The 21,903-nt window shown below is 45.3% G+C and overlaps 1 protein-coding gene across 10 annotated transcripts in view; it reads left to right on the plus strand.

The window, feature by feature from the left end:
* EXOC4 (exocyst complex component 4) overlaps positions 1-21,903 on the plus strand; it is a 761,664-nt gene that overhangs the window by 509,561 nt on the left and 230,200 nt on the right. The window contains exon 11 of one of the 10 annotated variants that reach the window (XM_036247093.1): positions 19,495-19,546. The exons of the other annotated variants lie outside the window; for them this stretch is intronic. Coding sequence (XP_036102986.1) covers positions 19,495-19,531 — 37 coding nt within the window. The 3' untranslated portion in view covers positions 19,532-19,546. Of the gene's footprint in view, positions 1-19,494; positions 19,547-21,903 lie in introns of those variants that run through there. 10 annotated transcript variants of the gene reach the window in all.

Genomic DNA, 21,903 nt, shown 5'->3' on the forward strand with positions numbered 1-21,903 from the left:
TTAAATTTTCCTTTGTAAGAATGCAGGCAAACAGAGAGAAATCTCAAAGACCCATATACTTTCTGCCCTGTCAAAAATGTAAAATAAGAAAATTAGTTCGCTCATATACGTAGTCAACTTTTGCTGTGCTCAAGACTACTGAGCTAGAACTGTGGAGGATACAAGAAAGTTGAGCCAGCTTCAGAATTCCAGTAGCTTACGCTTTAGTTGACAACATAAGATATAAACACAGAAGTAGTTGCCGTTCTGCTTCAAGGTGGTAAGTAAACCCCAAATGATTAGTATGTAGATGGAAAGCGCTTTAGACATAAAAGGGGAAAGATTCGTGAATAACAATAATGATGAGTAACATTTATTGAGCATTTTCTGTCAGATAGTACACTGAGCACTTTCATGGGCTATATCTTTCATCCCTCAGCATATAGGTGGTATCGCTGACCAAGCAGCAGGCTCCTAGAGGTTAAATAACTTGTTCAAGGTCACACAGGTCATCGAGGCATGACCTAGGCACTTCTTCCCAATGCTTGTGTTCTTAATTATTATTATATATTCTCTAGAATATACCGTATTTTAGGGAATTTCCTAGAGGAAAGAGGAATAAGCCCCTATATGCTGAAGACACTTGTTTTTAGTATAATAATTGTTGGGTTTTGGTTGCTTCTGCCCCACCTTTGCTGCTGTGGCTTCTTTGCTGGCTTCTTGTCTTTCTATCTCCAAATTAGGGTATCTGAGATCAACGTCCTACTCTCATGACTTTAAATACCAAGTGTGTACTAATATTTTCTAAATTTTTATCTGCACTGCCAGATAAAACTCAACTCTAGACTCAGATATCCAACTGCCCCCTTGATCACTCCACTTAAATGTCTAACTGGCATCTTTATCTACATGTGCCCAAAACAAAAATCTTAATTTCTTCCCCAACCTCTGTTTCTCCTTCTGTCTTGCTCATCTTGGTAAATGCCACCTCTGTCCTTCCATTTGCTCAGACCAAAATTCATCATGTCATGCTTGACACTTCTCCTTTTTATATCCCTAACACAATAGGTTATTGACAGATCTCGGGTGTTCTACCTTCAGATTACATTGACCCTGAACAATGCAGGAGTTAGGGGTGCCAACCCCTCACACAATCAAAAATCCATGTATCATTTTTTAAATCTTTGTTTTTATTGATTTTAAAGAGAGAGTAAGGGAAAGGGAAAGAGAGAAACTTCAGTGAGAGAGAAACATTGATTGGCCACCTCCTGCATACCCCCTACAGGGAATCGAGCCCATAGCCTGGGCATGTGCCCTAACTGGGAGTCCAACTGGTGACCTCTTGGTATACGGGAAGACACTCAGCCAGCTGAGCCACACCAGCCAGAGTTCCATGTATAACTTTTCGCTGCCCAAAATGTAACTAATAGACACTATTGGTAGTTGAGCAGAACCCTTTCCAATAACAAACAGTCCATTGACACATATTTTGTATGTTATATATATTATACACTACTGTATTCTTAAAATAAAGTAAGGTAGAGAATAAAATTATTATTAAGAAATTACAGGGAAAAGAAAATGCATTTACAGTACTGTGCATGTTTATTGAAAAAAATCTGTGTATAATTGGACCTGTGCACCTCAAACTTGTATTGTTCAAGGGACAACTGTCTAGAGAGAATCTACCTTCTTTACACCATCCATCTCCACTGCTCCCACTCTGATCCAGGCCACCGTAATGTCTCATCTGCATGCTATAATATCCTCCTTTAGGAAGCTTTTATTGCTTTTCTTGCCCATTATCCTCTGTTGTCCACACGGCAGTCAGAGTGATCCTGTTGAAACACAAGGTGAGTCATGGCACTCAATTCAGATTCTTCACCTTGGTCTGTAAAGTCATACTTAGCCCTTCATGATTTCAGAGGTGCCATCCCTCCTACTCTCGTCCTCCTCCTGCTTCACCTACACTGGCCTCATTGACATTCTGCAAATGCAAAGATCTGTTCTTCTTGAGATCTCCACACTCGCTGTTTCCCATCCTGGAACACTGGAGCTCCAGAAATCTGCATCCCTCTTGACCTTGTTGTGGTGTCTGTTTGAATCCACCTCCAGGGGCTTCCCCTGACCGTCCTGTGTGGAGAGTAACCGCTCATCATGTTCCACACCCCAGTCTCCTTTATTTTACTTCATGGCATCTGTCACTGCTTGATACATGTCTGCTTCATATGTCTCCCCTCAAGGGAATGAGAGCTGCGTTAGGCAGCAGCTTTGTCTTTGGGTCCCCAGTGTCTAGGGCAATATCTGCCACTTAGTAGATACTCAGCAAGTATCTCTGAACTGATTAGCAACTGGGCTTAGATGTTATTCAATACTAACACTGTAGTCATTTTAAATACAATCCCAGGAATCAAATGTGTTCCTTCTCAGCAGTGACCTGAAAGACCTTGTCATCCCTTAGAAAGTTTGCTGGGAGATCCTATTGCACAGGCAGATTTTTACAGGGAGCCCTGAAGCTGGAATATGTGATCATTTAATAAATGTTTCTTAACTCTAAATGGACTAGATGCTATTCTAGGCTTTTGAGGAGGTTCAGCGAGATGTAAGACAGGGGAGCCGGGAGGTAAGTAGCTCAGTGACATGACTTTTTTCGAAGGTACTGAGAAATCATAAGGAAGGCACTGTGATACCACCATCTCTGTTTAGTCACTATCTATGGTGATGCTGTTGTATCTACACTCCAGCACCTTCCTAGATAACATCTCCCCTCATTCCTAAGATTCAAAAGATTCTTTTGGTGTTCTGTTAATCGTTTCTGGTTAATTTGATTATTATTTGTACCAACTCATGACCTTTAATCTGTTACCTTTTTTTAAAAAATTATAGATTTTAGAGGATTTTAGGGAGAGAGAGAGAGAAGAAAAAGAACCATTGATGTGAGAGAAGCATCAATCATTTGTCTTCTGCACGCACCCTGACCAGGGATTGAACCTGCAACATGGGTATATTCCTTGACCAGGAACTGAACCCACAACCTTGTGGTGTACAGGATAATGCTCCAACCAACTGAGCCACACCTGCCAGGGCTAATATTTTATCTTTAATCTGGCGTCCAGTTCATATTTGGATTGCCTTTGTTTCCTCAGGTTAAAAAAAAAAGATAACTCCATTAGTCATTATGAATTAAAATAAAAATAGTGATGGCAGTGGACTAGAAGCTAATGAAGAGCCCAGAGGAAGCTTTTTAACACATTGAAAGCAAGTGTCATCCATCATCTGATGAATGGATAAATAGAATGTGGAATAACCACACAATGGAATACTATTCTGCAATAAAAAGGAGTGAAGTACAGGTACAAGTTAAAACATGGATGAACCTTGGAAACATTATGCTAAGTGAAAGAAGCCAGTCACAAAGACCACCTATTTTTTTATTGTTGTATGATTCCATTTATATGAAAAGTCTAGAGCTGACACATCCATAGAAACCGGAAGTAGGTTAGTGAAGGCCAAGGATGGGAGGAGGGGCAGCATTGTGGAAATGAAGAGTCATTGCAAATGGATATGGGGTTTCTTTTTGGGGTGATGAGAATGTTGTAAAGTTGATTATGGTGATGGCTGCACAAGTCTATGGAATATACCAAAAACCATTGAATTATAACCGTTTTTTTTTTTTCATATTGTAGAATGTATTACAGATGTTTCTCATTTTTTCCCCCATTGACCCCCTCCTCCCCGCTCCTGTCCCCCTCCTGCCTTTCCCCACACTGTTGTCTGTGTCCATTGGTTATGCATATAAGTTCTTTGGTTTATTTCTTCCCATCCTCCAACCTCCCTTCCCTTTGAGGTCTGTGAGTCTAGCAACCAATTTGTACTTCTTAATCCCTTCACCTTTTTCACCCATTCCCCCAACCCCCCTCCCATCTGGCAACCAACAAAATGTTCTCTATATCTATGAGAATGTTTCTATTCTGCTTGTTCATTTTGTTTGTAGATTCCATTGTCGATAGATATGTATTCATTGCCATTTTGTTTGTTCATCTTTTTTATCCTTTTCTTCAAGAAGACCCTTCATCATTTCATATAATAACGATTTGGTGGTGATGAACTCCCTTAGTTTTTCCTTGTCTGGGAAACTCTTTATATGGCCATCGATTCTAAATGACAGCTTTGCAGGATAGAGTAACTTTGGTTGTAGGTTCTTGATTTTCATCACTCTGAATATTTCTTGCCACTCCCTTCTGGCCTGCAAAGTTTCTTTTGAGAAATCAGCTGACAGCCTTATGGGACCTCCCTTGTAGATAACTAACTGCTTTTCTCTTGCTGCTTTTAAGATTCTCTCTTTGTCTTGAAACTTTTGCATTTTGATGATGATGTGTCTTGGTGTGGGCCTCTTGGGGTTCATCTTGTTTGGGACTCTCTGTGCTTCCTGGACTTGTATGTCTGTTTCCTTCACCAAGTTAGGGAAGTTTTCTGCCATTATTGTTTTAAACATTATTGTTTTTCAATTTCCTGTTCTCTCTCTTCTCCTTCTGGCACCCCCAAGATGCTAATGTTGGCACACTTGAAGTTCTCCCAGAGGCTCCTTACACTGTCCTCATTTTTTTGGATTCTTTTTTCTTTTTGCTATTCTGATTGTGCGTTTTTTGCTTCTTTATATTCCAAATCGATGGTTTGCTTCTTGGCTTTACCTATTCTACTATTGAATCTATGTAAATTATTCTTTATTTCAGTTAATGCCTCCTTCATTTCTGACTGTGCATCCTTCATTTCTGACTGCTCCTTTTTTATGCTTTTGAGGCCCTCACCAAGTTTGCTGAGGTTCTCACTAAGTTCACTGAGCATCTTTAGAAGCAGTATTTTGAACTCAGCATCTGTTAGCTTGCTTATCTCCATTTCGCTTAGTTCTTTTCCTGGAGTTTTGTTCTGTTTTTTCATTTAGGACCTGTTTCTTTGTCTTCTCATTTTGGCTGCCTCCCTGTGTTTGTTTCTATGTATTACTTAACGAGAGGCATGGGGCTGAGACCAGATGCTGCTTGTTAGAAAGAATTTAGGAAAATATGAAGCAGGATCCAAGACAGGCCAATCCTATGGTAAAGCAACAGGCAACAGCTTGGGTGGGCCTGAAAGTTGTGTGGGCGGTGCCTTAGGGAATCACCAGGGCGGGGCAACCAGTGTGAGCCAGGTTGCTGGAGTCCCAGATTTGGTGACTGTCTGCCGCCCCAGGGAAGGGCTCACCAAAGGAACAAAGGCCTCTGATAGCACGTCTGTCCAGGAGAAAGCCCCCTCTCCAGCCCTCGCTCCAGTGCCAAACAGCTCAGTTCTTGCCTGTATGGCTCTGGCGCCCCTCGCTCTGCCTCCCTTCCAAGCTTAGAGGGAGTGAGTTCAATAAGTCCGTGCGCGGGCCCTTTAAGGAGCTGACTGGGGCTCCAGTCGCCTCAGCCTCCCTGAGCCTCAGTTCCCGCTGGTTTTTCCAGCCAGAAGTTATGGGGACTTGTTTTCCTGGCACTGGAACCCTGAGCAGGGAGCCTGGTGTGGGACGGGGGACCCCGCAGTCCTCAGGGAGGACCTTCCCAGCCGAGGTGTCCTCCAGCCCCTCCGCCTCCACCCCTCCTACCAGTCTGGATGTGGCTGCTGCTTTAATTCTGTAGTTGTAGGACTGCCATTCAGGTTGATGTCAGGCAGTTTTGAATGATGGTTTTTCTGTAGTTTAGTTGTAACTTTGATCTGGTTGTGGGAGGACGCGATACTGTGTTTACCTACGCTGCCGTCTCGACTGGAACTGAATTATAAACCTTAATTGGTGAATTATATAGTTTGTGAATTATATATTAATAAAGATAGATGGAAGGAAAGGGAGAGAAAGATAACGAAGGGAAGGAAGGGAGGGAAGAAGAGAAAGAGGGAGGGAGGGAGGGAGGGGAAAGGAAAGGAAATTCTCTATGGGAGAAGTCCTGGAACACTGGGTTGAGGAACTCGTTCTCCTGCGGTTGACGCTGTACAGACACAGCTCTCCTCTTCGTGTCGCCTTGTATTTTGCTGACCTTTATTGAATTCTCTGTCGCTTGTCCCGTCCCCACCCGTAACACAAAACAGCACATGTCTTCCTCTTGCCTCTCTTAATTTGTTCCGTTGTTAATTTCCAGCACGCTTCCTAACAGAATGTCATAGTAGACTAACAATAAGGAATGACCATTTCATGATAAAAGAAGACAGTGCGATGTATTGGAAAGAAGACCGAAGAGCATTTGAAAGTTTTGGGTTCTAGGCCTAGTGCTGACCTAGGAATAGCCTTGGTCAGATTCCCAAACCCCATAGTTCAGTTACTTAGTTTAGTTATAAGATTGTCCTTCCATGACAATAACTTCAGGTTTACTGATCAGCCTTCTAAGAGCAAATGGCATTTGATGTCTATTGTGGAGACTAATGGGAAAAACTTTCTCTTTTCCATTTCAGTTTCTAAGAATACACCATTGTTGAAAGGAGTGGAATTCTGTGTGTGTTGTGCATTTTGACCGTCACAACCACATTATACTGATTTAGTTTCTGCCTCTTCATCCCAGATATAGTCAACATATTGATCATTTAGTTTCAAGTGTCCAAGGACTCATGACTTTTTCTGGATAGTGAGATCTTCAACTCATTGACCACATAACCAGAAGACATACATATTCTCGTGTAACCAACCTGACACCATTAGTGTCAGGCATCTCCTGAGGGAGTCAGCGCTGTCTCCAGCCTGGGAAATAATGAGCACATAACTAACACAACCTGATCTTCCCAGCAGACCGAGAGGCAGCCTGCTTTGAATGGGTGGTTGCTGAGTGAACTGCAGTTACCCAGCTGGGGGGATGGGCTTTGTTAGCAGCAGGGCATGCACCAGTATGCAGACAGGACAGGAATCTGGCAGATTGGTTTTCGCTGCAAAAGTCTGAGCGATGTCTTCACCTGAGATTGCTTAGCCCTCCGCAAGCTTTATGCTGCTGATGCGTCTCTGCGCAATCCACTGGGACACTCACATGTTGCTAAGCACTGAGTAGGCTGGAACAATGATGCAAAAGCGTGATCTGATTTCCTGGAACGGTGGGGTGATTACAGGAACATCTCAAATTGCACGTAAGCGGGATAACTTGCACAGTTGATGGGAAAGATGAGGAAGCGATTTGTAATAAGGCAAGTTCACATGTTAGCCCTATTCCTCACGTTTTTAGGTTGTGAGTGGCCATAGGCATTCCATCTGAAATAAATGATCAGGCAAATTCTTCATGTAATTCATCCCCTATGACTGATGTGGGTTATCCTCCTGTTTGAGATATACAGGTAGCCAGTAACTGAAGGGAAGAAATCATGACTGAAATATGTTTCAGCTTCACAGAACCAGCCTCTCCATATTGGGGTTTGCAGGCAGAGGTCATGCTGCCTGTGACCAGGGGCTCTGTGGAGCTGCCTGTCAGATAAATAGCATCATTCTCAGGCACATGGTCCCAGTAGTTTTCACTAGCATTAAACTCACTTAGAAATTAATTAGTAATCAAAAAAGGCATTTAAGCTCAACTCTCTGAAGCATGAAGGAAGATGTACATTACCTCGATTGAATTATCATTATAAATATCTACTTTGTTGTAGGCATAATTGGGTTTCAGTGAAAGAAGTTACTTATGTAGATTGGGGAGCTTGGGGGATGTTTTAATCATTGAAGTATCATTTGTACTAGGGCCGGATAGCAGGGACTGGTATTGAACCATGGATCCTTCCTTCTCCACTTGGAACAGTGAGATCTTCCTGTTTCAGAATGAGAAGGAACCTGATAGCTGATATCATTTGGTCCAGGAGTCGCAGCCCCTAGAAGTCTGGAAGTTGGTGATAAGCTTCACAAGTTATTTTCAGTATATTCATGAGTATGGGCACTCTCATAAATTACACAGAGGGTTAGCTCTGTTCTGGTTGGAGTAGCATCAGCTCAAGGTGGGGTGCTCACTGGAGGCTCTGAAGAAGCAGAGGCTGGGTTGAGCTGGCTCTCTGAACAGGGCCTCACACACGCTAGGAACGTAAATGTTTGTTGGTTGGATGGTTGGACAAAGGGTAGAAGAAGAATGATCAGAAGTTCTTTTGGCAGTTATGTACATTTGGATTAATTTTTTTTTTAAATCAACTATTGTTTAATAAATGCAATTTGGTTAGTAAAATTATTTCAAAACAAAAATCTCAGTGAGAATGAATTAGCAAAATAAGTTCTTGACGTATAAAGTACTGTCAACAGTTCTGACTAGGTCAAGAGAAGCAGTTAGCTTACTCCACGTGAGCAGCAGGCAGCAGAGCAGAATTAGAACCGAGGACTCAGTCCAGTCTTCCCATCACAAGCTGTATCATGTGAAACCTATCAGGCTTCCTTCTATGTTTAATTGTTATGGAATAAAAATGTTACCTAAGATACAGAAATCAAATGTCTGTGGCTCTGAATAAAACATACCTTTATAGTTGCTTCTTTACTTTTGTTCTTATGGATGGCATGTGGAAACCAAATTGAACTTTTTTTCACATGCAAATGAGACTCATTTTAGGGGAATTTTGTGATTTAGGGAATTTGGGGAGTGGGGGTTACAGCTACCTTTGAGAACCTGAGATGACAGCTTTGGACCCTGGAGAAACGCTGGTAAGGCCAGACCCATGCGGTTTCAAACACGGGGTCAGGCTGTTCATAGACCCCGCAGTAGGGACCCTGGTTTATGGGATCTGCTGCCTCGCTCCTGTCCTGCCGTGGCTTGGGATGTTCTCTTAGGGATTTCACAGTTGCTTCTAGAACTCAGCCCAGAGGTAAACTTCCCACAGTGTTTCAGCATTTAAAATGCCCCCAAAAGTACTTCTCATGGTGTCAACAGGAAGCAATTTTTTTTTATTTACAACTAAGGCAATTTCATTTTTTAAGAATATAGAAAATAGCCCTGGCCGGTTTGGCTCAGCGGTTGGAGCGTTGGCCTGCGGGACAGAGAGACCCGGGTTCGGTTCCCGCTAAGGGCACGTACTTCGGTTGCAGTTTGTCCCCGGCCCTGGTTGGTCGTGCGGGTGGCAGCCACTCGATGTGTCCCTTCACATCGATGTTTCTCTCTCTCTCTCTTTCTCTCTCTCCCTCCCGCTCTATCTGAACAAAAAATGGAAAAATATCCTCGGGCGAGGATTAAAAAAAAAAAAAAAGAATATAGAAAATGGCCCTGGCCAGTTTGGCTCAGCGGTTAGAGCGTCGGCCTGCGGTCCGGAGAGACCCAGGTTCGGTTTCCGCTAAGGGCACGTACTTCGGTTGCAGTTTGTCCCCGGCCCTGGTTGGTCGTGCGGGTGGCAGCCACTCAATGTGTCCCTTCACATCAGTGTTTCTCTCTCTCTCTCCCTTCCTCTCTCTCCCTTCCACTCTATCTGTACAAATAAAAAATGGAAAAATATCCTCGGGTGAGGATAAAAAAAAAGAATATGGAAAATGGCCCTGGCCAGTTTGGCTCAGCGGTTAGAGCATCGGCTTGCGATCGATCCTGAGAGACCCGGCTTCAGTTCCCGCTAAGGGCATGTACCTCAGTTGCAGTTTGTCTCCGGCCCTGGTTGGTCGTGCAGGTGCCAGCCACTCGATATGTCCCTTTCACGTCGATGTTTCTCTGTCTCTGTTCCTCTCTCTCCCTCCCACTCTACCTGAACAAAAAATGGGAAAATATCCTCGGGTGAGGATTAAAAAAAAAAGAGAGAGAGAATATAGAAAATGAACAAAAAACTGCTCTGGAAGAAAAGTATTCAGAGGAACAAAAATCTAAATTACCGTGCTACGATGAAGCCATAAATGGAGCTATTGTGGAATGTACGTTTTTATCCCCAAATGGAATTGTAACAGAGATGATTTTGATGCTCTGAAAAAAGTGTAAAAAAATAACATGCGTTTATAGTCTTTCGAAAGGGGCTATCAAAGGAGTAGTGAACTTGAGGCCGTCTTAGTGGATTGGGGGGCTCGTTGGCACAGAGAGAGCTCAATTGTCTTCCGAGCGGCAGCAGCTCTGATGCGGGAAAGGGACAGCGGACAGCCACCGCCTTTTCCGCAGCCTCTCCCGTCCCCGCCTCCCTTTGCTTCTCTACCTGTGAAACGGGTCGATGACCAGGAACGCCAGCACAGTGTGCTTCATCGGCAAATAAAGCTGTTGACTAGAGTGGGGCCTCCGAATCCTCGGAGGAGCCCAAACAGGGAGCCCTTCACCTCATTTCTTCACTGGAGAGTTCCTGTCCAGTGACAGAGGCGGCCCAGCAGCGGCATAAGCAGAGTCCGTTGGTCGTGACCGCAGGTGTCAGGGACCTCATGTAACTCTGGAACAGTGGGTCTCAGGTATATAGCTCCAAAGGCACTTTAGGCTTGATAGCCCTTCTGATGCCAGTTAGAGTGCCCCCTGGGGCATTCCGAGTCTGTTCTTCCTTGGGCTCTCCTGATACTCGGGGAGACTGAGGGAAGAGTGCGAGTCCAGGAAGCTTGAGCGCGAGAGGCCGTTTCCGCCATCTATTTTGCTTATTAGGTTGCTGTTGAGTCGGGGTTTCCCTACTTTCTACTCTCTACACTTAACTCTAAATCCTTCACAAGGCTTCTAGCGTTTTTGACCCCATTGGAAAACTAACAAAAAAATTTTTTTTCTTTATTAATATTTAGAGAGAGAGGAAGGGAGAGGGAGAGAGATACAAACACCGATGAGAGAGAACATCGATTGGCCGCCTCCTGCATGCCCCCCCTGGGGATCAGGCCCACAACCCGGGCATGTGCCCTGACTGGGAAGCAAACTGGCGACCTCTTGGTGCATGGGTCGACACTAAACCACTGAGCCACACCGGCCAGGCAGAAAACTAAGTCTTTAGAGATGCCATATCACATCCATTCAGGTGACTTTAGTAATTAGAGTGGCATTTTCATCTTTGCTGTCCAGATGACTCATAGACTAAATGTCTCTCCCATTATTTTTTAATGGAATTTATTGGAGTGACATCGGTTAATAAAATTATATAGGCTTCAGAGGTACAATCCTATAATACATCATATGTATATTGTATTATGTGTTCACCTCCCAAGTCAGGGCCCCTTCCATCACATTTGTCCCTTCCCACCCCCACCCTACTGCTCGCTCCCATTTTAAACAGTGCGTTGCTTCCGGAAGCCACTAGCAGGCTCACCCTTGTCAGCTGTAGTGGCGACATTGATGCCCCCCGGCCTCCTTAGTGACCCTGGAAGCATAGCCTGCTCCTTCTGCTTTGGAATTCTTACTTAATTTTCAGTGTTTGTAAAATCTCAGAATGAGATCACCTCTTTCCTGATTTTGAACTTGAGTTACTAGGCTGTTCCGTCTCTACTCTTAGCCTCCGAGAGGTGCTACCTTCAGGTTAACTTATTCAGCTTTCAGCTCTTTTGGCCCAAGTGTTTCTTCCACGTTTCCTTGGTTTCCTTGGAGGCTGCCTGGGCTGTTGACAATAGTCTGAATGTGTCACCGTCAGCTCCACCGGTCGCCGGCTCTTCCTCAGCGGCCACACTCTGGCTCCACTGACCCAGCCTCTCCCCATCTGGTCACTGGTTTTCAAGGCAGCTGCTCACTCTGAGTGCTTTTGTGAATGTTCGATCGAAGGGACTGTGTGTTCAAAGAACTTTAAAAAAAGAGTCAGGTATTACACAGGCAAGTTCATATGTAACTGTTGTTGAATGTAACTATTACCGGCAATGAATAAGGAATGAAGACATTTAGAGGGGGGAGAACAATGGTTTAATGGGCCTGCTTTTCCCTTTAACCACAGCCATGAGAAATTGTCATCCTCATTAAAGGGCTATAAAGTTGTCTGCGTTGGTGGTTCGATACGCTAATGTCTCCTAGCTTTTAGTGCCGCTTTAGTATGTTGACCCTCTGTTCCCTTCAGCTGGGAGTTTATTAGTCTTTGTGGCCTTTGGAAATGAATATTCATTTCCTTCTCGGGCCCTGAGGGGATTTCTCTTAGCAAGGAGGAGGGAAAGCTGAGAAATGGGCCAAGCCATGGCAGCATCCCCCAGTGAACCCCGAATGGGAGGCTGTGCTGCAGGATCTGAGGCTCACCTGGTGAGAAAACGGGGCCCCGGGTTACAGGGCTGTAAACAGGGAGCCAGGTGGGAATCCAGGTCTTCGATTCCCAGGCCGTGGTCTTTCCACCGTGTCAGGCTGTCTCCGTAGTAATTTGCCTTTTTCATTCCTCGAGTTCTAATCCATTGAAAGCGTGAAGTGCCCAGAATGGAACCGAGATTTGACCATGATTCGAGACATTTGTGGCAAAGCCACTCAGGGAGGGTAGAGGAGTGGGAAAGGGTCACTGTCACCCGTGGAGGTTCTTAGAGTAAACTCTCATTATATTGGGGGCATTAATTTCACCAACTATATCACAATTTTTTCCTCTTAAAAAATGATTATGATATTAACAACTTTTTAAAAAACACCTGTAAGTGGATTTACAGAACATTTATGGGACACCTGTGAATTGCTGATCCTCGTGGTAAACGGAGTGGGAACAGGGAAGCCATGATGGTGCTCCCGTTGGAATTCTTCTCTCCACGTTGTTTGAAGCAGCCTGGGGAGATTTGTAAGATAACTTCGTTAAGATTCCTAGGCTTGCATTTTAATCGAGTATAGGCACCCAGTCCTCTAGCCTAAAAATGTAAGGAAAAATTCTGCTTAACTTTCTCCATAGCAGCTTATTTTAGTGAGTAGCGTACACCTTCCATTTCTTAATGAGAAGCGATCAGCTCAGCAAAAGCACAGTTTTGCTTTCCCAAGGAGACATCATTCAGATCTTAGACTGAGGCTGTGTTTTTCCTGCATGGGTACCATTCAGATTTATGGGGGGAAAGGGCTCTAGTGGGGATACAGCCAGAGGGGTCCCCCTTTCCTGATCGAGGCCGTCCAGAAAGGCTCTAAGTTGACAGAAGGATCAACTAGACAGCTGTGCCTGTTCCAGGCGTGCCATCGACATAACATTAGACTAACAAGATTCTTTTTCGTGATCTATATCTTTGGTTTTATTTGGAAGACACCTGACTGCATAGATGGCTCCTTGCCTTGTTATGTGCCCAGGAAGCTAATTATTCAGTCTGAGGGTAATGAAAGACCCTGCCATCTGTCTGCCGATTTAATGGAGTGTCAGCACATCCCAAATAGGAAGTAATTGGATTGACAGACACAAAGCCAGTTATTAGACTGTTATTATCTGATTGGAAAGAGCAGGCGAAGAAGCACACAACTGTAGCAAAACCAATCTGATGCTGTCTGTTGTTCCCGGAACACACAGTCTGCCACACAGATTCATGGGCTTGAAACCCCTGGCTGGCTTAGGAGTGTTTGGAGTCCCTTCTCTCAGAATTCATCTCTGTATTCTTATTGCAAATCATTATAATGCAATCTAATAAAACAGAGTTTGCATAAAGATGGGGCCCATTTATAAAACTGTCACCGCAGCCACTCTATTAATAGAGCCATTTTAAAGATTTATTGAGAGCATATGTTACTTTTTACAGGGGCCAGATTGAGAGCTGCAGGATTTGAACATGCAAGAATGTGCTACTGGTGATAATTTTTTTAAAAATTTAAGCTCTTTTGCCCAAGTCATGTCATTAGGCTCTAGTATTCTTTATCTACGTTTTAGGTGTGATCATCAAGCAGCAGCCTTGATGAGGCATGAAAGGGAGGTGAGGAGGTCTCTACCGGGTGCCTGCGCTCCTTGCTGCTTTCAGAGATCCCAGCTCCCCGCCCGCACCGCTGGGGGGCAGGAAGCACAGGGTGTTTCTTCTCCAGCGCCGCTGGGGTGGGTCTGAGGGGAGAACTGGAGAAGGCATGGCTTCCATTCATTCGCTGGGTGGTTTCCTCCACGGGAGTTTCCGGTCCTCGAGGTCCGTGGGAAGTGCTAGACAGGAATCCAGCACGTTCACATCGACTGAGCGGGGATCTCAGAGCACCTGCAGTGTGTTGTGTACTTTCCGAAGCCCCAGATGTGCAGCTGTGCTCCAGCCTAGGTCCCTGCCCTCATGGGCAGATGGGAAACAAGCAAATGAGAAGTAACTATATGTGGTATCAGATTACGTTAAAACCTACAAAGGAAGCCCTGGCCAAAGCGGTTAGAGCGTCGGCCTGCGGTCCGGAGAGACCCGGGTTCGGTTCCCGCTAAGGGCACGTACCTCGGTTGCAGTTTGTCCCCGGCCCTGGTTGGTCATTGCAGGTGGCAGCCACTCGATGTGTCCCTTCACGTCGATGTTTCTCTCTCTCTCTCCCTTCCTCTCTCTCCCTCCCACTCTATCTGTACAAAAAATGGAAAAGTATCCTCGGGTGAGGATAAAAAAAAAAAAAATCTACAAAGGAAAAGAGGCAATTAAAGAAGAGAGGGAGTTCCCTGGCCAGTGTGGCTCAGTGGTTGAGGGTTGTCCTGTGCACCACGAGGTCCCAGCTCGACTCCTGGTCAGGGCACATGCCTGGGTTTCAGGCTTGATCCCCAGTGGGGGGCGTGCAGGAGGCAGCTGATCATTGTCTCTCATCGGTGTTTCTGTCTCTCCCTCGTCCTTTCTCTTTCTCTCTAAAATCAGTAAACACATATTTTTATAAAAAGAAGATGGAGAGTGATTGGGGAACTGTGTAAATGCTCCTCCTCTTTGACCATCAGAGGGTGGTGAGCGGCCTGGGAGCTGTGTGACTGGAGGGGCAGCCCTCCCAGAGGCCCGAGTACATTCTAAGTACTTGCCTGTGTTCCCACCAGCACAGCTGTGGCTGCCAGGTTCCTTCGCCTGGTAAAGGTCCCCATCGTCTCCTGTTGGCTAGTTAGGAAAGACCCATAATATGTAGGAAAGGGTGTTGTAAACTCTAAACAATGTACAGGCATGAGGTATCGTTAGGAAGTTCCAAGTAGGCTCTGGAGATCTCCATTATTGTAAACTGAGTCATCACAAGTTCCAAATGCATTCCTACTTAAAGAGACTCGTGGGGAGAACTTTTATGACACAAATACTCCATGATTTATTTAGTTGACACATTTACAAATAAAGGAACAAGTAAGTGTTGGGGCATTACCTACCATATAGTGCGAGTTACTACATTTCGGGCAGTTTGCTTGCATATGTCAGGTGACCACAAGGCCTTAGTGCAGTATATACATCCCTGCAGCCTTACCAGAACCCTCCCAGGGAGGTGTTATTCACCTACTTGGTAGAGTCGGGGCCTGGGGCTCAGGGGAGTCCTACAGTTAAGTATTTGTGAGAGCTGAGATTCCAGCCCAGCCGTGCCTGGCCCCAAGCCCTGTGCTCTCGTCTGTATACCATCTTGTCCAGGAGAACATGCCATGGAGGTCTTCATAGCAGTGGTACGAGGAGCCATGGAAACTAGAGAAAAAAATAAAAGCAGTGTTTATACCCAGAGAAATGAAAAGGCAGTTGGCCAGAGATGATCGCCTGAGAGAGAGGTGAGAGGGACAGGGACCGTGCGGTGTGAACGTCATTGCGAACCTTGGGCTGGGAAAGCTGGGGGAGGGGCGGCGACAGCAGGCCTGAAGCTGAGCCTCTGAAGACAGGGAGTCAGGCGGGCGCTACCAGAAAGTTCTGAACGTGTATGGGTGTCACTCCTGAGCCGAAGGGGAAAGTGGGATAGCATCACGGTGACCTACGGCGTGAACTGTTGTCTCTTGACGTGGTCAATACAGCGGGGCTAGATTTCCCTGCAGCTTTCCCCCCTCGGCTGAGCTCCAAAAGAAGTATCCACCTTGTGAATAAATGGCATTATGTTGCATTAAAAATACTTATTTTAGTCCAGCCAGTGTGGCTCAGTAGTTGAGTGTTGACCCAGGCACCAGGAGTTCACCGGTTCGATTCCCGGTCAGGGCACATGCCCAGGTTGTGGGCCCGATGCCCAGGGTGTGGGCCCGATGCCCAGGTTGTGGGCCCGATCCCCAGTGTGGGGCATGCAGGAGGAGGCCAATTGATCTTCTCTCTCATCAGTGTTTCTCTCTCTCTCTCCCGTTCTCCCTTCCTCTGTCTCTAAAAAATCAATAAAGAAAAAAAAAATTCTTATTTTAAAATACTAGTTACTTAGTCATAGCCAGAGGAGCTCGGTGCTGCCACCATGGAAGGTGGCCCGGAGCTGAGTCTGGCTGAGGGACCTGGATTTGTGTCTTCCTGTCTTGCTCACCCCAGGAGATACTCCCATCAAATGGAATGGCAAGTCGAATGCCCCTCTCTCAGTCCGTGTGTCACCTGTGTCGAATATGGGTGTTCTGAAATGAGGTGTGTTCCCAGTGAGTGGAACAATATGGGTAGAAGGTCCGGGGCAGGAGTAACTCTGGATTCCTGTGAACTGAAAAGCCAGTGAGCACCCTCCAGAGGTGTTAGAGAGCAGTGGGGCCAGGTCGTAGGCAGGCGAGAAGCACAGGGAGGATTTTAGATTCATGCAATGGAAGTAGAAGCCATTGAAAGTTTTTAAAAAAATTTTTTTTCCTTTATTGATTTTAGAGAGAGAAAGTGAGAAGGAGAGAGAGATAGAAACATCGATGAGAGAGAACATTGATTGGCCGCCTCCTGCATGCGCCCCACTGGGGATCAGGCCCACAACCTGGGCATGTGAACTGACCGGGAATCAAACCAGTGACCCCTTGGTGCATGGTGCTCAACCACTGAGCCACACCGGCAGGACATGGAAGGTTTTTGAGAATGGAATGTCACTATGACACATCACTACACTTGCAATGTAGGCTGATCTGGTGCCGGAACGTTGCCTGGGTAGTGAAGTGGAACGAGAGAGACAAGTGCAGAGACAGTTGTCGTAATCTAGGAGGAAAGGGTGGAGACCACAGCTACAGACCGGTCACAAGATGGGACTTGTTTGGAGACCATTTTGTTGTCTTTTCATCTGACTTGATCTCACTGAAGCAATTTATATCTTTTTTTCATTTTATGTCTTTTTTTTTTTTAATCCTCACCCGAGGATATTTTTGCATTGATTTTGGATACAGTGGGAGGAAGAAGGGAGAGAGAGAGAAACATCCATGTGAGAGAGACACATTGATTGATTGCCTCCCGCACGACCCCTGGGGAGCGAACCTGCAACCCAGGTACATGCCCTTGACTGGGAATCAGTCCAAGGACCAATGCTGTAACTGCTGAGCCAAACCAGCCAGGGCTCACTGAAGCAGTTTAAAGGGAATAATGCACATCAAAGGAGCAAGTTAAATGCCAAAGGATGAGTGAACCAGCTAGCTGTAGTTTTTTGGAATGCACTTGATCATCTATCTATTCATCCACCATTCTTTCATCCTGTGCTTATCCCTCTCTCTCTGAACTTATACTTGCAGTCAGACACATTCTTTCCCCAGACAACAGTGCCAACTTAGCGCGGTAAGATGTTGGTGGCATTAAATTAGGTAATGAATACGACAAACATGCCTCCAAAATTCTGAAGACAGGTTTCAAACATTATGAGGATTATTATTTAGTTTTTTGCCCTTTTGTATTCTCTAAAATCATATTTAAATTAGATAGGTAGATGGGGGTATTGCTTGTACATTTGGAAATAAATATATCCTCCAATGATTTCGTTTCTAATTATAATGATTTCTTCTGCATTTTTATGACAACACCTTCTCCTAGAAAATTAATTGACTAAAATAGGGTGTGTTTTTTCTCCTTATCAAGACCTAAAATAATCACTTTGCTTCTCTTTATGATGCTCAGTCTGAAAGATTCACCACTATAAGAATAAAGGTTTTGCTGTTTTGTTTTAATAACACTCCTTTTATTTTCCTCATAAGACAGTATTAAGTAATGGTTGTATCATTAAATAATATCTGTCCATTAAATTTTCAGTCCTCCGATGATACAATTTTCTTTGTTGTTGTTGTTGCAAAAATTCAAAGATCTTAGCAACAATAGTGAAAAAGAAGTCTGTGTATGGAGACATGTCATGGACATCCCCTGGTCATTGCTTTCAAGGCTCAGGTGACCTACGTACCTGACAGTGGTAGCATCTCATGAAACTCCTTTTTCTCAGTGTGGAGACCTGACAGGCAGGCATTTTCTGTTCTCCAGCAACAACCCTGCAGCGTCAGGCATGCCCAGCTTCTCAAGTCAGAGACAAGACAGGAAAATTGTCAAATCATCTCATGCTTTGGTCCTTTCCAGCCTTAAAACCTATGTAAATTACCTTGGGGAACAGAATGGCTCAGCCTGTGGTCAGAGTTGATTGAGCCCATCTTTTTTCGGGGAAAAGAATTGTTACATGACTGGCCAAGAGCCACAGTGTGCCTGGCAGACACTCGCCAGATGCTTTCACATCGGGGGCGGTGATGCAGACGTGGCCTGTGGGCCCAGGGTGATTGGGGAGCGTAAAGATGGCTCTTTCTTCACAGTGCTCATTGCTTTCTTAACAGTGCTATTTATTCCTGTGCTAATTTCCAAGGGGAGCAATGAGAGGCGAGGCAGGGACCGTATTTGGAAATGATTTTCTTCTTATTGCCTGTGAGCTAGACATTATTTACTGGCATCCCCTCGTGCTTGTGTTCTCTTGTTGGTTATGTTATATTTGCTCTTTATGAATAATCAATAGGCCTATTTCCCTCCTACGCTGCTGCATACCCAGCTAATAAGAAGCGCAGTTTGTCTTAGCAGCAATATTGTTTGTAATTTCTGAATACTTTCTACAGGTAGAGACTCAAAACTGAATTAATTAGCACGTGCACAAACGAAGTTAGCTCTAATTGTCGTGGGTAGAGAAGATAACAGCATAAAAAGACCACGAACGCTGGCCAACAGCCAATGAATATATATTTTGTTGACATCCGCTCAGCTGAACACAGCCCCGAGTTGTCTGGTTTACATCATGGCCATTTTCAGGGTCGACTTAACTTGCTACTTCATGCAGGAGGTCTGACCTGACCTGCTGACACCCCGTGCTGGGTCCTGAGGGGACTGCAGTGATGGAGCTGACCAGCGTCTGCCCTGCGGGGGGCTATAGTCACGTGGAGGGAGAGGTGTGCAAGCAGTTGCACAGTGGTCTGCACCTTTGGTAACCTATCCAGGCTGTGATTCTTACGTTCTGTTCCCTTGGACCAGTGGCTTTGGGTGTGAATTGTATTTTGGATTCAGCATCACTTTAGCCTGAGCTCTTTTAAGAGGAAGCTCTGTGTTTCGTCCGTCTGTCATCCTTAGGGTCCAGCGGCTCCTGCCGTGCAGCCAGCGCACCGTGTTTGCTCACTGGGTGAACGAATGGACACCCAGATGTGCTGAGAACCAATTTCTGGTTCAAGCTGATGAATAGTGCAAATACAGTGCCTGTAATCCTGACCAACAGAAATAAGAAAAAATGATCAGTGTCTCATCCTGTCTGCTCTACTGAGGTGAATATAACAGGATAATGCATTATTTATTCTTGAGAAATAATCCATGTAGTTCAAGGGTATGCAAAACATCAACCACCCTCAACATTTGCTTCACTAATGGTCTCTCTCTCTCTCCCTTTTTTTAAGCATGCTATTGAGGATTTTTTCTGAAACCATGACTTAAGGAATGAAATCGACCTTCAATTATTTATAGTGCAGATGAATGGAGATAGGGCGCTCTGGCTCGCTGCACCGACGCTCATTAATAAATATTTCACCAGGTATTAGAAGGATTCAGGCTGACTAAGTGGGGCTCTTTTTCAATATAAACAGAAGCCCTTGTGTTTGCACGACTGTGCAGACCCAGTTCTTCTATCCGACTTCCATTAAGGTCAATGGATCTCGGGTGCATAGTTCAGAAGGGCTGGATCCCATGGGAACTGGAGTCCCAGGGGGTCTGCTGTGAAATAACCATCAGGGAAATGGCCAACTGGTTTGCAGAGACACCTACCTAGTCCGATCACTGTCTCACTTTTGTTGTTGAAGAATAGGACATGGGACCAGGGAGCAACAGACGAGGTGCGCGTGGCCTAACGCAGTGGCTGAGTCTCACACAGTTCCAGGCGCCTCCCAGCACCTGGGGCTGTGGGTGGCAGGGCCTGCCCGAGTCCTTCGCTGTGGAAGTGAACACACCCACAGTAGTGTCCTTCTTGTTACACGTGCGTTCTACCCACTCGTTTTCCCAACAAAGCTGCCCACGTTTTGAAACTACCGAACTATCCAAAACGCAGTCGTGGGAAATGTGCCTCTCCATCTTTGGAAATGAGCACATTGATACATTTTCTAGAATTAGCGAGTCGGTGGCCATTTATCTTACCTCATTCTGCACCCCAGTGCATGTGGGCTGAGCATTTTTCGAATTTGGCAGAGAAGAAAGAATGGCAGACTTATTGGGAACCAGATCTCGGTGCAAGACGCCATCCTTACATTTGGGAGTGGTGAGACCTTCAGCAGATTCCTTACCTTGTCTGAGCTGCAGTGTCTTCCCCTGTACAATGCAAATGACTGTCACTGTCAAAACAGCCCCAGAGCCCTGGCCGGTTTGGCTCAGCGGTTAGAGCGTCGGCCTGTGGTCCTGAGAGACCCGGGTTCGGTTCCCGCTAAGGGCGCGTATCTCGGTTGCAGTTTGTCCCCGGCCCTGGTGGGTTGTGCAGGTGGCAGCCACTCGATGTGTCCCTTTCACATCGATGTTTCTCTCTCTCTCTGTTCCTCTCTCCCCCCCCACACTCTACCTGAACAAAAAATGGAAAAAAAATGTCCTCGGGTGAGGATGAAAAAAAAAAAAAAAAAAACCAGCCCCAGAGCAGAGTGAGGGTCGGGAATGTGGAAGTCCTTCACAAGGGCTACACCCACTGGGGCTGTGAGGGACCATCATTTAGCCACGTGACTTACTGGACTTGGCGTCCCCAGTTGGATTAACTAATTAGTTCGATGTTTGGGAGGTTTGCCGTCATGCTCACGTTACTGCTGGGATCTTGTGTAAGTGATTATTTTAAAAGGAGAGGATATACAGTGAATACCTCCTGTCCAACAGGAGCTTGTCATATAGCTGCCAAAACAAAATATGCACGTGGGAAATGATGTAAGAGCTCATAAACGTATTAATAAATGGGAACGCCCAGGGCAGCAATCTGAATGCATGAATGCCGAGTGCACAGCTAACTCGTTGCCTGTGGCCATCCTGCCCGCGGCCATGATTTTTCCTGGTTGACCTCATAAAAATGGACACTTTTATGTCCGCTATCATGTTGAAAATACACTAGCAGAGGGAACTGGCCGCCGGTCTGATGGGAGAGACATTTTTTTCACAAGTTTCCTATGAGACAAAGTTTTCCGAAATATTTTTTTTCCATTAAGATGTACTTCATCTTTGTGCTGTGATAAAGCATATATTCCTTACGTTTTTCCATTGCTTCGAAAGCAGGAGACATTTCTCAGGTGGAACCAGGGCTTACATTGAGGGTTTTTTTTCATGTTTGAACTATTTCTGTAGGCCTTTTCTGTCTCTTGCGTATTCAGCTGCAGCGGTAGCGACAGCCTGCCCCGGCCTGGAACCTCTGGGCAGCACAGCCCGAGTGCGGGCAGCTGTTTCTGTGTGTCCTAGGTATTTGTCATCAGCACAATTCAGGTACTGATCATGTTACAATCGAAATTGTTTTATAGAGGCTAGTTTTTGTTTGAAAATGTTGTATATTCCATCATATACAACATCATATATATATATAAATCAATAAAAACATACCCTCGGGTGAAGATTAAAGATATATATATATCTTTTTATTGATTTGCGAGAGGAAGGGAGAGGGAGTGCGAGAGAGAGAGATCCATGTGAGGGAGAAACATTGATCGGTTGCCTCCCATATGCACCTTGACCGGGGATCAAACCTGCACCCTGGGTATGTGTCCTGACTGGGAATAGAACCCACAACCTTTCAGTGTATGGGACGATGCTCCAGCCAACTGAGCAACACTGGCCAGGGCTCCGTCATTTTAATG

This window comes from Molossus molossus, unplaced genomic scaffold (assembly GCF_014108415.1).
Source record: "Molossus molossus isolate mMolMol1 unplaced genomic scaffold, mMolMol1.p scaffold_m16_p_7, whole genome shotgun sequence".
In the NCBI taxonomy this organism is placed as follows: domain Eukaryota; kingdom Metazoa; phylum Chordata; class Mammalia; order Chiroptera; family Molossidae; genus Molossus; species Molossus molossus.